We start from the raw sequence: 17,439 nt of genomic DNA on the forward strand, positions 1-17,439 counted from the left end.
GATGTACTTAAAATTACAAGTTGTACCTATTAGAATGAAAAATTAGCTGACTGTTTGATTATTGGGGATTGTTTTTCCTTTTTATTGTGGAGCCGGTACAAGATGTGAATAGAAAATGGCAAATGAGATTACAACCAACATGATGGCATCACTATAAAAAGATGATTCAATCAGTCCACTTTGATAAATATACCCTTTCCATAACAGCACTTTTATATATACAACTCTATAAAGATGCCATGTAATAAATAAACAATAGCAAAAGTCATTTTAATAGCTAAAAATCATAACAAACAGCAACTGAAAGGTCCAACACCAGGCAATTTGCCCCAGTGTTACTAATTCAGTGGAACTCTGTAAACTTTTTGACACGAGGAATTGTTTTACCAGTTTGTTTGATTAAATTCCTTTTTTTTCTAAGTGATGTATTATGCTTTTTCCCCAAAGAGTCTAAGTGCTGTACCAATGCTTAGAGGTCTTGATGACCTTTACCCGTTCGAAGCCTAATACCAACCCCTGCTGCGCAACCGCAATGAAATCGATGATGAGCAGTTCAGCAGGGCTAGTGCTTTGCTTCTCAGGCGTATCAGCCGGACGCTCACAGTACTGCAAAATGTTGCCGAAGTTGCTTGAGCAGCTGCTGGGTGTCCACATGCTCGGGGAATGCGTCCTCCGACTTCTGAGCAGCTGTGTAACTGCTCTGAAGATCTCCAACCTGGACACAAGACAAAAGCTACACTGCAGTACACTCTATTGTACAGATGCTAATATTTAATCTAGGTTTTTCACTAGATACCACTGAACAATTGGGATTTGCATTGTTCGCTTTCCCCTGTGAAGAATGATGGCGAGAAATTACCTTCTCAGAAAGAATGGAAAGGTTGAAGTGTGGCTCATACATGTGAGGGGCGAGCGATGCAGCAGTCTGCAGGAAGGCTTTAGACTGGACAACGAGATGGAACAAGAGATGAAAAAAATCATCAATAAAATTAAACTGGTGTATTGTTTTAGTCATATTTATAGCTGAGTTTAATCATGTGTTCGACTACAATATACTTCTGTAAGTGAAATAAAAGCAGGATTATTATCTTATGCTTAATAAACACTGGCTTTAAAGCTTAACACAAAGTTGTTTTTCACCTGTTCAATATGACCTTTGCGCAGCTCAAGCACAGAAAGGTTGTTGTAGGCCTCTGCATGGTCATTATGAAAAGCCAAAGCCAGTTTAAAACACTGATAGGCCAGCGTCAAGTCCCCTATGCCCTGGAAACAGAGAAAAAAAATGCACTTTGTACCAAGAGATAAGAATCTGTTGGTGGCACAGTCAATATTTAATTTTTTTTTCTTCTAATTTTAACTCTGGAAACCACGTAAAGAAGCGGTGCATATAGCAAATGGTTTGAGCCATTAGCAGTGTTTTCTGGGACAGCTAACTTACCACAGCCACGTGTCCTATGTTGTACCAGACATCAGCCTGCTCCTCATCACTGGCTGCCAGGGCCACGGCCCGCTCAAATGAGGACAGAGTCATGTCATACTGCTGAGCGTAGAAGCAGCACAGACCCAGATTGTTGTACAGCTGACAGTTATACACCCCCATCTGGAGTAGTCGTCTAACAAAAGGGAAAACCCATTTTGCACACCTTCTCCATGGTATTAACATTTAAAACGAACATGTAATCATCGCAGATAATATTTCTGTAACACGTCTGACCTGTAGAATCGAAGCGCAATCTCAGGTTGGTCAGTGTAGAAGTGATTGCTGCCTATACAGGCAATAGCCTCCACATGAGTGTTATCCTGCTTTAGGACATCTTTGTAGTACTCTGTAGCTGATGCGATATTGTTCATCTCCTGTGAAAAACAGCATGACAGGGAGAGAATAATGCAGGAGTAATGTCATCCCATTTATTTCAGGCATATTTCTTTGGGAGATGTTGGGTTTGAGACTTGAATAAAACAAAAATGAGACTACAGTATAATGATAGGGATTAAGATGACTGGCCTCATGAATGCGGGCAATTCCCGTTAACAGTGTGACCTCGCCTGGAAAATGGTCGAGGCCTTGCTTGAAGAGGTTCAGTGCTGTTATTGGCTGGTCCAGGCGCTGATAGACCTTTTCAACAGGGGACACAAGACACAAGATTATAGATATCAGAGCGAGCCTCGCAAAATCAATCAACAAAAGTTTTAAATTTTAGGTGAGGGTTTTGTCTCCTGCAACAGGTTTGTAATGTGGTCTGTCTGCCAAGATATCTTTGTTGCTACAGTACCTTAGCAAGATAGAGGTATGTGTCCACCACCTCTTGATGATTAAGAGCTGACCTGAACTGCTTTTCTGCCTCTCGATACAAACCGAGTCTGTAGAAAGACACATTTATGATGGTTATTAAGTGGGTTTATTTATAACATAGATTTTGCAGCACAAGCATCCAATTTAACATACATTTCTTTGCAATCAAAAGACATAGATGTTTTATGCATCACTCACCTGTAGTAGCATTTCCCCAGCTGGACTTTCCACCACCAGTCTTTGAACTGAGCATGCTCAGTGGCTTGAGCGGCCAAATCTAAAGCCTATACACAGAACACAGAGTAACCACACCATGGAAACCTGTCAGTAACGTTAAAGACCCCATCCAACAGTTGATTTCCCCCTATCCCACCCTCTTTACCGCCACAAATGGCCTTTTTTTTTTTAACCGTGCTTGGAAACCATGTGACGTCTAAGTGAGGATGGCTAATTCACATTCTCAATGAGCAGCATACAAATAACAGAAGCTGAAAATGTCATGCATTGGAATGCAAATGTAGATTTTTGTGCAGTAGTGACAGCAACTAAAGTTACAATAAAGTTTAGGGTTAAGATTAGGTAGTGAGGTAGCTATACAATGGTTCGGCTAGCTTCGACTAATTACATTGTTTCTAAGAAAATGTCTGTGGAGACGCCCCTCAACCTCGAAGTTGGTACAACTATGAATATTTGCAACTCAAATGCCTGGTAACAGCACAGATATGCCACTTACCACTTCATTCAGAATCAGAAAATGAATCTTTTCTACCAAATAACACATTTTGTACATTTGTAAATTTTTAGTAATTGTTTGTATTTTATCATACTTAAAGTAGCAACATTGCCTTAAAAAAACATTTTTCCCCGCTGGTCAGGGTTCTTAAAGCTACAGCTGATACTCGACTAAAAATACAGTAAACATAAAACTAATGATACGAGCTTGAGCATGGCACTTACATTTTTAACGTCATTTTCATGGTGGAAGATGTACTCAAACAATGTCTGAGAAAGAAAACAATTGTTCATAAACTCATATTAGGAAAAAAAATATTAAAGTATTTCCATGAATCTGTCCTTTTTTCCATGCAAGCCACAGTCTCACCTTGGATAAATTGGGCTTTTGGGAATACTTGGTCAAATTTAGTCTTGACAAGTTGATAAATGGCCCATCTGGATTTGTTAGCATGGATGCCTAGGGAAACAAGGGAACAAAATGTTGTGTGTTTAGAATTTAAGCACAAATAATGGCCTCAATGGATATTCATGAGGCGCTATGATTAAAAACAAACAGAAAACAAAATAACCAGATATGAATGTAATTGTATAGCACTAACAATGACAGAGAAAAATCTTAATAAAACCCATATGGAAACAGAAGTAATAAAATAAAAACAATTGCAGAAAAAGCAGGTCAGTATAAATGTGATTTAAACAAGATACGGGTTTCAAAATCCTGATGGTTAATTCAAACTTTTGGGGTTTTAGTGAAAGCACAAATGTCTTTTGTAAACAGGGGTATAGAAAGAGGGGAGGGGTTTATGCTCAGGGGGCATGAAGCTGGAAATTACAATAGCTTGTTTGCAGTCACGTGATTCTGATGACGCGTGAGATTCAGATGGAGGACAGGAAGTGAAAAGCAGAATGGACGAGATGGAGCTAGTTTAGCCCAAACTGTGCTAGTTTAGACGATTTAGGGGGAGAAAGGTATAAACAGAAAGTAAGATATGTTGGACATGATCCTTATGTTATGAAGAGTGATTTTTTTTTGACGAAGTGGTCACTGCACACACACGCATTATCCGACTCTGCTCCTCCCGACCGCAAACGACGGTTCGCAAGCCATTTTTTCCGGCGTTTTCAGTCAATTTCTTGCATTTTTCCCCCTCGTGAACAACTTTTGGTACTCAATAAAAACTCTTTGTGGTTTCTTAGTTAATGACGCCAAACATAGGCAATTCGAAAGTTTGTGATAGTGCTTCCTATGTAGAAAATCACTTCCTGCCCTCCATCTGTAGTTCGTGACGTCATATGCAAACAACCTATTCAGAAGTGAGGTGACGCTGTACTAAATTTTATGTGTCAGACTTGGGCCCCCGTGTGTCCCCTGCTTGTAAGTGGACACATAAAAACTGCAAACCGAAGAAGTGTTGTATATTATATGTACTCACCGTTCCAAGGCGGACAAATCTCCCTGAAGCACTAGTGACAGGACGAGCAGTGCTGGCTGTGCGGGGGGTTTTGATGGCCTGTTCCATTGTCCCAGGTCTCCCTGACTGTGTGCTGGGTCTCACAAATCCTGTGATGGGACGCCCTGATTGTGTCATCGGCCTAAAATTCAGGAGAAAATACTTAGCTTGGATCAGCAGTCGACATTCATTACTTTACGTTTGTTAAGTCTAAAAATGTTCTAAAAGCTACAACCCTTAAGGCTGTAATTTTTGCTGAATGTCCTGACACCTATGTCAATACTGGTAAATGCATTTGTTCTTGACTTCCCTAAATCCCAGAGAACCTTTCAAAACGAAACTGTCATCAGTGCTGTTGTGTCACCACCTTTCCCAGCACCAAAACAAAAAACAGGGATGAACCAACTGTTCAGCCAGTGATGCTGAATTATCTGTTGGTAAAGGTCTTCTACATGCTTGATCTGCCATATCTGCTTGTTTGCTACAACATTTCTTTTGCTTCAAACTCACAGCTACCTGCCCTATTTTTCTACATTTGGCTGCTATGGTGAGGACATTAAACACTCTGTGCCATATCATACTTCCCTGGAAAGTCTTATCCAACAGTAAACATTAACATTAGCAACTACTAAAGCGTACATGATATTGTGGATTGGCTATTGATTATCTAAAATACACCAGCAATAAAAAATTATTAAGATACAAATTATTAATCAGGACATTTTCCCATGTAAATCTTCAGGATTTTATATTTTAGGAGCCATGTGTAATACTTCCACTTTTCTGAGGCATCACATGACTAGTAAATATCAATAGGGGTTGCTGAGTGGTAGTGACTGAAACAAAGTAAACACAACAAAAACACACACAACCCCAACTCTCGAGATTTCTGTGCTCAAAAAGACAGGAATGGGGCTGGCTAAATATTTTTGTTGATAATTTGATGGCCCATGATGCCCCATATTCCAAATACATGATTCATACTCACAGTTTTCATCAAACTTTGTAGTGATGATAAATGGATATCTGCTGAAGGCATTTGAAAATGGGTGACAATAGCATATTTTGATTTGTTGTAGTTATTTAGATTACTACACAGAGGTCAGCACTCAGGTAGAAATTATATGTAGCCTCTTTATTTCTCTCCTATTATAATTATGTTACCCTCTTTCAATGTTGTATTCTATAAATTGTGTAAACACAACATCCATTGCGCGTTGCCCGTCTTGGGAGAGAGATCCCTTCTCTGTTGCTCTCCCAGAGGTTTCCTCCTATTTTTTCTCCCTGTTAAACTTTTTTTTTAGGGAGTTGTTCCTTACCAAATGAGAGGGTCTAAGGACAGGATGTTGTGTTGCTGTAAAGCCCACTGAGGCAAATTTGTAATTTGTGATATTGGGCTATACAAATAAAATTGACTTGCCTTGACTTTTGATTTTTTTTTCTCTTTTTTCTCCTATTGTTCACAGTACAGTGGGAATTGAGTTTGAAATGTATAGTAGCTGAATTAACTTAAGAGTAGGTGAGAAGGGGTAGGAAAAAATAAGTGTATATTTCCTCCTACTCCTTTTCAAACATGTAACAAATAATCTGATGCATATGGAGATTTGTTCGCTGAGTATGATGTGTGGATTTGTTGATCACTTCAGATTATTGGCAATGGCTTATCTGTATATTTTACCCTACTTATTTACATGTTTGAAATAAATCCTCATTCATTCATTATTGAATAATCCCATTAATATATTAAGTGTTATCTGGCATTAAGTACCTGATTTTTTTTCTCTTTTTTCTCCTATTGTTCACAGTACAGTGGGAATTGAGTTTGAAATGTATAGTAGCTGAATTAACTTAAGAGTAGGTGAGAAGGGGTAGGAAAAAATAAGTGTATATTTCCTCCTACTCCTTTTCAAACATGTAACAAATAATCTGATGCATATGGAGATTTGTTCGCTGAGTATGATGTGTGGATTTGTTGATCACTTCAGATTATTGGCAATGGCTTATCTGTATATTTTACCCTACTTATTTACATGTTCGAAATAAATCATCATTCATTCATTATTGAATAATCCCATTAATATATTAAGTGTTATCTGGCATTAAGTACCTGACAGCTGGTGTGGGGCCTCCGCCATGACTTGTTCCAGGGAGCCTCAGTGATGTTCCAGGGCCTAAAAGATTTCAATTTTATCAATCAAAATATTTTTGTTCAAACCAGTTTCTCTACAGTTTAGTGAGAGGAAAGAATTAATTACAAGCGTGGGACACTTAAAACAGTCAGAATTTACGTCTTGATGCATGCTCAGTAATCCAGGTAAGGAAATACCAGAAAGTTGAATCAGTTCATCTGGACACAACGTTTATTGGGAGAAACGTTTCTTCACTCATCTAGAAACTGATGAAGTCACTTAGATGAGTGATACACCTTTCTCCCAATAAACGGGTCCAGATGTACAGATTCAACTTTCTGGTAGTCAGAACTTACGTGCAACCTGAGCAATTGAGCTCTCATCTAGCATCATCTCAGCAATCCCCTCCTGGTCTACTTCAACTTCATCTATGTATACCATCTCTGTCAGAGCGCGGGTCTTCAGACTCCATGCAGCCTGCCAAACACAAACACACATACACACAATGTTAAATGATACATTTTCTTGCAAGAGCAAACTTTCCATACACTGACACTAAGCAGACATTATCAAAATGGGAAATATGAAACGGGACAACGGAAAAGAGCAGCAGCGAAAATCATTACCTCTGAAATAAGCAATGGGGGGTCAGCGTCCTTATGAGGGCGAGAGTGGGTTGTTGAGAGAAGAGAGTTGAGGAAAGATTTGAATTCATGGCGGAAATCAAATAAGATGGAAAGACTCAAGAGTGGTCGAAAAATAAAGTGAAAATATAGAGAAAAGAAACATTGCACCCACACACAATCCTGTGCTACGAAGGGAATGGTTAATGGTTAGCGATTTAGAGGGTGGTAAACGAAAAGTAACTAACGTCAGTCTTGGACTATCAAACCGCTGTAATTCGATCATGTAGGCTCTTGACTAATCGGGATTATCCGTTACCTGCCAACAAATTGTCTGTTGTTAGCTAACCAACACACAGTTACGATACAGCAGATTATCGTTAGCCCGCTATGCTGCATTTTAGCTAATGCTACACACAGTAATACCTGATCGTAGGGGCTGTCCTCTAATATTTTTGAGCAAATATCGGAGCATTGCTGAAATTTCCGTCTTCTGAAATAGCTCCACGCTAGAAATAAAGGGTCCATCGTTACCTCCATGGCCACGTCCGAAGAAAGACAAGACAAAATGACGTGGTAGGTAAAACGCCGCTAACGTTAAACTGGTACAAACCAGGGACGGGCGAGGAGCCGAAGCTTCTCTGTTACTCGGCAACGAAGAGGAGGGGCGGTCCTTGTGAGACATACCAACTAGAGTCATCGCTTCCTTCCGTCGGTAACCCGCCCTTTCTCCTAGGTAGGCGGCAAGGATCGAGAAAAGGAAGCTGAAATCCTCTCGGGTCTAAATCCGCGGCCCCCATCCCACTGTGGTCTATTAAAATAAATGCTTGTATATTTGTATGTTTTCGGCAGAAGAAAGGAATTTGACCAATTTGGAAAACGTTGGTTTTCAATTATACGATAGTACGAGGTGGTATTATTTATTTGTCTATGTAAAGGAAAGACATCGTTTCGTTTACCCCCCCAACCTTTACAGACTTAATGGGTAACACATCTAGAGTTAAATGTTCGTAGTTTTTCAGCTTTTTGGCACAAGTGACATTTTAGAGAGAAAATTGATCTGAAATGAGCAAGTGGACATTCATTTTGACATTATTTACATACGTTTCCCCACATCAGATATATTTTTCATATTTTCAATTCTGTGTGGCCTGAAATGATGGAAGTGCTACTCCCGAATTAGCAATATTTCCTGTTAGAAATCGAGAATAGTTTCCCTTGCCAAAACCGCGTTTTTTTTCTTCAGTCAGTGGTCTTTCAGTAATAAGTGAAATCAGAGCTGCAGAAAAAAATGGCGTTGAACTATTTTTACTCAGCATTGTCTTCATCCGAGAGGTTTGATATATTCAAGCTGAAAATGTATCGTTGTTACGCGACTATTGTTTTAAGCGATAGCAACATTTTATCAACCATAGACTTCAGCAGAGCAGGAACCACAAAGTGGGGCCTGGCGCTCTTGGCGACATCAGCTCATCTGCAAAGCATGGATTCAGAAAAGTAGACAAGGCTTTGTGTGGGGAAAACTCTGAATAAAACGGTCCATATACACACAAATGCCCGCACATCATTTATTTGCCTCAGTAAATCATATTTTCCTTTGACTTTGACTCCACCGTGGATGCTGAGTACATTTCCCTGGCAGTCATTCATATTTTGCTGCACAAATGTGTCTTTGAGTTCACACATTTCTCCCAGGATGGCTGCTGGCCCGTATAATGCAAAAGGGGTTTCCTTTTTCCATCAGATATAACATTTCAAATCAAACGGAAAATGAAAAACGTCAAATAGCATAAAGATAGCGATTTTTTAATTTTCTTGATTGACAACTGTCAAAACCACATCCATAAAATTCATTGGCTAAACCGATCCATAAAGGCGGGGCATAAAGACATGACGAAGGAAATGCAGTGGAGGACATTGTTTTACTCTAATCAGACTGTTGGGGGACACAGTTGCATGTTGTTGTTTTTTTTTACCACTCGCTATACCGTCGAGAAAACTGACTTGAGCAAATTTCACCGTGGGAGCGTCTCCACCCAGTTTCTGAATGACGGTGACTATGGTGTCCCCGCCTGCGCTGTACATGTAGGATGTCTGTGGATCTGATTGGAGGACGGCTGATCTCTCGTTGTCCTGGGCGGAATAACGCTTAGAGCTCCATCTTTGTAGGCTTTGACGAGAGCTTTGACCTATTCCCGAGGAGGACCGCAAGTCCAGGCTGAAGTAGAAGTAGATTTTTCACCATGGGACAATAGTAGTGCAGGCAGCTTCTTTTTACAGAGCGATAGAGGCCTTTTCATGTCTTAACAACGGGGACTGTTGTGTGAACGAGTCTTAAATGCCTAGCGTCAATGTGAATGGACCGAAAACAAACAAACAAACAAACAAACAAAAATACAACAGAACTAACGGAACACGCACAGGCTTAGAATAAATCATTTTTTCTTCTTCTTTTTTTATTTATATTTTTTGGTGAATGACACTTTATCAGATACGAGCTACCGACGGAGACACGGAAGTGCGGACATGGCTGACAGAACTGCCCCCAATTGCCACCTTAGACTCGAGTGGGTTTACGGATACCGTGGACATCAGTGCCGCAACAACCTGTACTACACAGCGGCCAAGGAAATTGTCTATTTCGTCGCCGGTGTGGGAGTTGTGTATAACACGCGAGAACACAAGCAGAAATTTTACTTGGGACACAACGACGACATAATCAGGTAGTGTTATAAACACACACACACACGCACACACGCGCACACACACACACACGCATAACACGTTGCGTTAACGCGTTTATATCAGCACCACGGGCAGCTCCAGAGCGAAGGCTCATAGCAAATGAACTGACGGGATTGTCTGTCGTTGTTATATCGTCATCGTGTGCGTCCTCTCTCAGACAGGTGCAGCCGTGTAAATCGTGCATCGTATAACTTTTTTTTTTTTTTACATTTAGTGGAGGTCATCGGTGTGTTGTCTCAGATATCGCCATCACGCCAGCGCTTGTACTCCGCACGTTTTTTTTAAACCACCTACTTGACTGGATGCAAATTCCGGACACGTTCTGCTTCCAGTTTGCAAGCGTGTGTATTTTTGTTGTTTAAGTGGCCATCACTGCCTCTCTAACGCCGCTGTGAAATTAGCACAGGCGTGTCTACTCCAGGAAGTTGGGTTATCTATCATCTGTGGGCTTTCAAATGAGCACACCGAACTCATCTAAAACAGGTAGAGAAACCTCTAAGCAGCCAGGCTTGATGAAACACTGCCTATCACTGCCTAACTGCATAAAACAAGAGCCCTAGCGACTCATGGTAGATCACACGCATAAAGGCTGAGTTTAACACTTGTTAAAAGGTCTTGGAGTCCCATCTTTCCCCCAGGAAAGGGCTGCCTTGTGGGTTTAAGGTGCTCCTGACACTGCCACACAGCAATGGCCTGTGTCCAACGCCTCAGTGCTTTGTGTTGACATTTTGTGGGTTGGCCTGGAGATGACTAGAATTATATACTGTGTTGTTAGTCAGCTGGCCTCCCGCTCCATTATTAATTGATCAGCAGACACCAGTCCTGCACTGCCTTGTGGGTGAAGTACCTCGGTACCCTGTTGGAAGAGTAGTATGGTATGGTAGGTAGTAGTGTATGTATGAAATTATGCTTTACATTACATTAGCTTATTACATTATAATATCTGTCTCTCCAGATTGAGTCCTGATGAATTGGGAAGGAAATGTTAAACTTGGGACAACATTTACAGTCTAAACATTTTAATAGGGTACAGTAAGTTACAGCAAATTTCATGCATACACTTTAGCCAAGCTGGCTGAAGGACTTTACATTCTTATGACAAATATTCACTTGGTACAAGCACTGACATTACTGCTCAATATTTTTTATGCCATTCTGAAGGCTGCTACATTTTTTTGGTTGTCTTGTTATGCACCATCTGCTTTACAAATCTCTAGCACGGTCTATTGTGGATGTGCACCAGTGAACATTCTTTATGAATACTGCTCAGCCCTCAGAAGAGTTTTTGTAAAAGCCTCATCTCATATACAGTAGAGTGATGTGGCATGAGTGATGACAGTGTGAGCTTTTATCCTGCCATAAAACTGCCGAATTTCTCTCATGTTAAACCGGCTCATGTGGAAAAGATGCAGCCACCTTAGATAGTGCTGATATTCACATGTCCCCCTACCACAGCCTGTTGCTTAGTCTATATCAATAAGATGCTCTAGTTTAGGATATTTCAGTTTGTTTGCCACGATTCAACTTGGCGGTTTATGCACCCTGCTAGATCAATTAATTGCTGTCTTTGTATATTCTCGCTGATGTTATCTTGCCCTGCAGTATCTTCGGTGGGCTGGACTCCCAGTCTGATGTAGAGGAGCTAAGGGGCTATTCTCACATGAATAAAAGGCTGTTCCCTTCCGTGACAAGTGATGATGACTCCAAATATGCCGGTCCTCCAAAGTTGGAGGCTCATAGGCACTGTTTCTTAGTTGTAATTTTGCCCCAATGGAATAGGCCTCTGGGATAGGCTCCAGCCCCCCACCCCCATCCTGTGACCCTGAATTGGATAAGCGGGTATAGATAATGGATGGATGTATTTTCTGAATAGGATAACAGGAACATCCACACAGAATAGATTATAAATGAGCAGGCTTACACCATGCTATTCTAATTCTGCAGACAATTCACAAGTATTTGCAATAGCATTCTTGGCTGTTCATATCACAGTCTGCCCCCCCCCACACACACACAAGCATCACAAGGATCTGTGTACACATGTACATGAGTATGCTTGTGTCTATGTACAAAAAAGAAGTGCAATCATCAATTACAGTGTGCACACACGACTGCCCATGCACACACACGCACGCATACATTAACACAAAACACATGTACTTGCACTCAAATATATTTACACTGAGCTGAATTACAAACGTGTGTGAAAATGTGTGTGTGCATGGGTTTCTTTGAGTAATTCATGAGCACTGGGAGCAGCACACACAAAGACCAAGGACACGGACTGTGCTAAGGGGCGGGGGACCGCCTCAGTTCGATCAGGGAAGAAAAATGGAGAGGAAATTAGAAGTAAAATGCATGCATTTGTCTTGTGTGTTAGTCACAAGTTGCATAGGAGGAGGGGCAGGTGGGGCGCCATTCCCTGGTGAGTCAATTGTTCTGGAGGTGAACCCCCAAACTCAAGGCTGCTCTCTATCTACTAACACACTACTTCTGATTCCTGCAATCAATCGTCGCAAACGTTTGCCAGCCTCTGATCTTGGTCACCGCATGTTCAACAGAAAGGCTCATGCGAATCTTCATACCATGCGCACTTGACTTGAATTCATTTCTGCTGTCGTTCTATTTCTGAATTGGTGTGTGATCACCTTTACTTTGATAATGTCAGTGTGAGGAATATTAAGAAATGCTTGGTTAATCCTCTGATATTGCAAGGTGAGAGTTGTAGATTTTGCTACACGCTTCGCTTGTGCTTTATCATTTAACGATCTCAGAGAGATACAATTAATTTGGCGGAAAGCAAATTCATCTCTGCACTGTCTTATTAGTAATTTCACCCAGTTCTAGATGAATTTTTTTTGCTTGTCAAAATCATCCGGTAGGTACAGAAAGAGACAAAACTAATGTGTCATGTTGGCAGACCGGAACCTCCAACAGCGATCTGAGAATTATGCAAACTAATGAAGTGTTATTTGTGAGGTCTAAAGAAGAAAGAAATGCTTTTACAAGCTTTATTTTGTGGCTTGTTGTTTCTTGAAGGCTCATACTACAATTGTCAAAATAGCCCAGTAGTCCTCCAGTACTTTACAGTACATAGAAAAGTCTAACACATTCATAAAACATTTGATTTTTATAGGGGTATTCATATGGCAAAGTTAAAACAGACAGGTTGACGGACGAGATCAGGCAAGGAGTCTCCGTGGACTATGATGTTTGCGGATAACATTGTGATCTGTAGCGAGAGTAGGGTGCAGGTTGAGGAGAGCCTGGAGAGGTGGAGGTACACTACCGTTCAAAAGTTTGGGATCACCCAAACAATTTTGTGTTTTCCATGAAAAGTCACACTTATTCACCACCATATGTTGTGAAATGAATAGAAAATAGAGTCAAGACATTGACAAGGTTAGAAATAATGATTTGTATTTGAAATAAGATTTTTTTTACATCAAACTTTGCTTTCGTCAAAGAATCCTCCATTTGCAGCAATTACAGCATTGCAGACCTTTGGCATTCTAGCTGTTAATTTGTTGAGGTAATCTGGAGAAATTGCACCCCACGCTTCCAGAAGCAGCTCCCACAAGTTGGATTGGTTGGATGGGCACTTCTTTGAGCAGATTGAGTTTCTGGAGCATCACATTTGTGGGTGTACTACTCCGGTGTGTACTACTCCCTTCAGAGGACAGCACAAACAGGCTCTAACCAGAGTAGAAAAAGAAGTGGGAGGCCGCGTTGCACAACTGAGCAAGAATATAAGTACATTAGAGTCTCTAGTTTGAGAAACAGACGCCTCACAGGTCCCCAACTGGCATCTTCATTAAATAGTACCTGTTAGAGCCTGTTTGTGCTGTCCTCTGAAGGGAGTAGTACACACCGGTGTAGGAAATCTTCAATTTCTTAGCAATTTCTCGCATGGAATAGCCTTCATTTCTAAGAACAAGAATAGACTGTCGAGTTTCAGATGAAAGTTCTCTTTTTCTGGCCATTTTGAGCGTTTAATTGACCCCACAAATGTGATGCTCCAGAAACTCAATCTGCTCAAAGAAGTGCCCATCCAACCAATCCAACTTGTGGGAGCTGCTTCTGGAAGCGTGGGGTGCAATTTCTCCAGATTACCTCAACAAATTAACAGCTAGAATGCCAAAGGTCTGCAATGCTGTAATTGCTGCAAATGGAGGATTCTTTGACGAAAGCAAAGTTTGATGTAAAAAAAATCTTATTTCAAATACAAATCATTATTTCTAACCTTGTCAATGTCTTGACTCTATTTTCTATTCATTTCACAACATATGGTGGTGAATAAGTGTGACTTTTCATGGAAAACACGAAATTGTTTGGGTGATCCCAAACTTTTGAACGGTAGTGTATGCACTGGAGAGAAGAGGAATGAAAGTCCGTAGGAGCAAGACAGAATACATATGCATGAATGAGAGGGAGGACAGTGGAATGGTGAGGATGCAAGGAGTAGAGGTGGTGAAGGCGTATGAGTTCAAATACTTGAGGTCAACTGTCCAAAGTAACAAGGGAGTGTGGAAGAGAGGTGAAGAAGAGAGTGCATATATTTTTTTATGATTTTGTTCGTTTTTTTGTTTTTTTTTGACGCAAATACATTCGAAGGCCGATGATTGGTGTTAACGTCACTGGCTAATAGCGCACGGTGCGTACACGCACTGTGTACAGGATTACGGCTGCTGGCGCCACTGTGTGCAGGCAGGGTGGAGTGGGTGGAGAAGAGTGTCAGGAGTGATTTGCGACAGAAGGGTACCAGCAAGAGTTAAAGGGAAGGTTTACAAGAAGGCTGTGAGACCAGCTATGTTGCATATTTTGGAGACAATGGCACTGATGAAAAGACAGGAGACAGAGCTGGAGGTGGCAGAGTCGAAGATGCTGAGATTTTCATTGGGAGTGATGAAGAAGGACAGGATTAGGGACAAGTATATTAGAGGGACAGCTCAGGTTGGACAGTTTGGGGACAAAGCAAAAGAGGAAAGATTGAGATGGTTTGGACATATGCAGAGGAGAGATGCTGTGTATGTTGGGAGAAGGATGCTGAATATGGAGCTGCCAGGCAAGACGAAAAAAGGAAGGCCAAAGAGGAGGTTTGTGGATGTGGTGAGAGAGCACATGCAGGTGGCTGGCATGACAGAGGAAGATGCAGAGGACAGGAAGAGATGGAAATGGATGATCCGTTGTGGTGACCCCTAACGGGAGCAACCGAAAATAAAAGAAGAAGATTCATATGGCAAAGTTGAAAGCCTTGCAGCTTTCTCAAGAAAGAACTTCAACCTGACGTATTTCCATTATTTTCAATTCATATTTATTTTTGACTGCTGTCAGCCAAATACAGTGTGAGCAATGACCCCGGTAGCCCGTTCTCAGATGAATTTTCATTTCCCCTTCCAGTGTGGGAAGATGGCGGCGCGAATTCATGTTTGCAGCAGCCTCCCCCAGTACTGGTGTGGGAAGATGGCAGCGCGAACATAGGTTTGTGGCGGCCTCACCCAGTGCTGTTCAAGCAGTGTCTTTGTCCACATCTTCATTTTATGACTGGGAGAGCTGGCGTTGGATCAGCTGGGAGAGTTTGGTCTGCTGTGTCCTGTGAGCCCAGGAACCATGGCCTTGCCCTGAGCTGCGCCTGAAGAGAAAACACCGAGGGTGGTCTGACAGGATGCGGAAGCGGGGCAGGCTAAGCTAACTGTTAGCCCATGCAGACCGGCAGTTCCGATAACACCAAGGGCGGTCTGGCAGTGGCCTAGCCTAGCATTGACTATGTTTTTGGAGTCGTCGTGTGGAGTGCAGGGAGGTGTGCCGAAGGTGTCTGGCTGGGAGAGCTGGCGTTGGATCAGCTGGGGCAGCCTGGTCTGCTGCGTCCGGTGGGCCAAGGGACCACGGCCCTGCCCGGAGCTGTGCCCGAGGAGGAAACACTGAGGGCGGTCTGACAGGATGCGGAAGTGCAGCAGGCTAAGCTAACTGCTAGCCCATGCAGACCGGCAATTCCGACAGTCATCCTGGCGTTCGTTCTCTTGGACAGTGATTTTTTTTTTTGTAGTTTGATGTATGTGTTGTTATAGTTTTTAGACATGTTTTTGTCTTTGTGTTGCACTGCTGTGGGCTGGGGGAAACGATATTTCGTTTGTACATGAAATGAAATGACAAAGTGTTCCTGATTCCTGATTTGCAGTGATACTATATGCGAAAGTTTAAAGGTTTCTGGTCATCCATCCTCCGCGGTGGCGCAGCAGTCTAAGCACCGGCTTTGTGTCGATGCAGTTGCCCACTGGGGACTGGGGTTCGCCCCTCGGTCTCACCAGATCCGACTATGGCCGGAGTCAATGAAGCAGCAACATTGGCGGTGCTGCTGGGGTCGGCTTGTGTTCGTCACGTGGCCGTATCTCTGTGTGAGCGGGAGGAACAGTGGTTCGGTTCGGATTCGCGGTGTCACGGAGGTACCGAAGGCATCTCCTTCAAGACTGCCGGCTGGAGAGATGCAGTTGGCGAACGCATACAGTATGAGGGGTGGGTGTTTGAACTACAATAGGGAGCAATTGGCCACTAAATTGGGAGAAAAGGGCAAAAATCAGAAATAAATTTTTTAAAAAAGTTTATGGTCATCCACATTTAGGGGCATTACTTTCAGTTTTTTTAATTTGCTTCCCGGTTGTATCTATCCTCTGTAGGATGTTAATGTCCACTATCATTATTAATTTTCAATACATCCCCCTGTATAACTGACTAACTATCTTTGACTAAATGTTGACTCATTCTGACCACATGGAAAACGAAGCAATGTGTCCAGTTAAAAGAAATCGATAGGCTCTCTGGAAATTCTTACTGCACATGCTTGTATCACCAACGCTTAATGAATGTGACAATGCTGTCCTCTCCTTTTTGTTTGGCAGACCTTCACATGCGTTTTCACGTTCTCCGTATGAAATGGCAATGAGATGCAATGGTCTTTCAATGATCCTCCCATCACTGTTTAGTGAGCTGCCATGCCAGGTTCATGGAAGGCCACGTGGTCTCCAAAGAGCAGATGTGCCTCAAACAATTAGGATCCACCAGAGCGCAGTGGAGTTACTTAGCAAAATGGCATGATTCAGCATCACTGTTGCAGAAGTTTAGAAGAGGGGGAAAAAAAGGAAGACAGATGTTGGTTTAAACAGCTGTTACAAAATGATGTTTTACAGAGAAAAGGTTATGTTGGCAACAGTAAACATGTGCTCGGGGACCACTGTGTAAACCTAACTTGACCCCCTCATAATGAAACAAACCTTAACGTGATGGTAGTGGCATTCTGACATTAAAATAAGGGAACTACCCAGTGCAAGTAACTGTGTGAACGTTAACTAATCATAGCTATATTCGAATGCTAAACTTTTTTATTTCCTTTTTTTTTTCTTCGATTTTTCCACCTTTTTCTCACCAATTGTACTTGGCCAATTACCCTACTCTTCCGAGCCGTCCCG

The 17,439-nt window shown here is 41.9% G+C and overlaps 2 protein-coding genes across 3 annotated transcripts in view; one reads left to right on the top strand and one right to left on the bottom strand.

The window, feature by feature from the left end:
• Positions 1-586: 586 nt before the first annotated feature.
• ttc8 (tetratricopeptide repeat domain 8) lies at positions 587-7,771 on the bottom strand. Of its 2 annotated transcripts, XM_056295584.1 has the most exons (14): positions 7,658-7,771; positions 6,965-7,085; positions 6,587-6,650; positions 4,462-4,621; positions 3,396-3,485; positions 3,251-3,295; positions 2,492-2,577; positions 2,274-2,361; positions 2,006-2,116; positions 1,715-1,854; positions 1,439-1,613; positions 1,141-1,263; positions 860-943; positions 592-715 (listed from the first exon to the last, which is right to left on the bottom strand). In XM_056295584.1, exons 1-14 carry the CDS (start codon positions 7,769-7,771, stop codon positions 599-601), a joined length of 1,518 nt encoding a protein of 505 aa, XP_056151559.1. In that variant the 3' UTR covers positions 592-598. The 2 variants fall into 2 exon arrangements, with proteins under 2 accessions (XP_056151558.1, XP_056151559.1); XM_056295583.1 differs by having other exon boundaries at positions 587-943.
• A 1,986-nt stretch (positions 7,772-9,757) lies between these two features.
• The window catches only part of eml5 (EMAP like 5), a 45,776-nt gene continuing 38,094 nt past the window's right edge, over positions 9,758-17,439 (top strand). Inside the window, exon 1 of the mRNA XM_056295474.1 lies at positions 9,758-9,954. Within this exon, the coding sequence (XP_056151449.1) occupies positions 9,758-9,954 (197 nt within the window). The remainder of the gene's footprint in view (positions 9,955-17,439) is intronic.

This window comes from Lampris incognitus, chromosome 16 (genome assembly GCF_029633865.1).
Source record: "Lampris incognitus isolate fLamInc1 chromosome 16, fLamInc1.hap2, whole genome shotgun sequence".
Classification (NCBI taxonomy): Eukaryota; Metazoa; Chordata; class Actinopteri; order Lampriformes; family Lampridae; genus Lampris; species Lampris incognitus.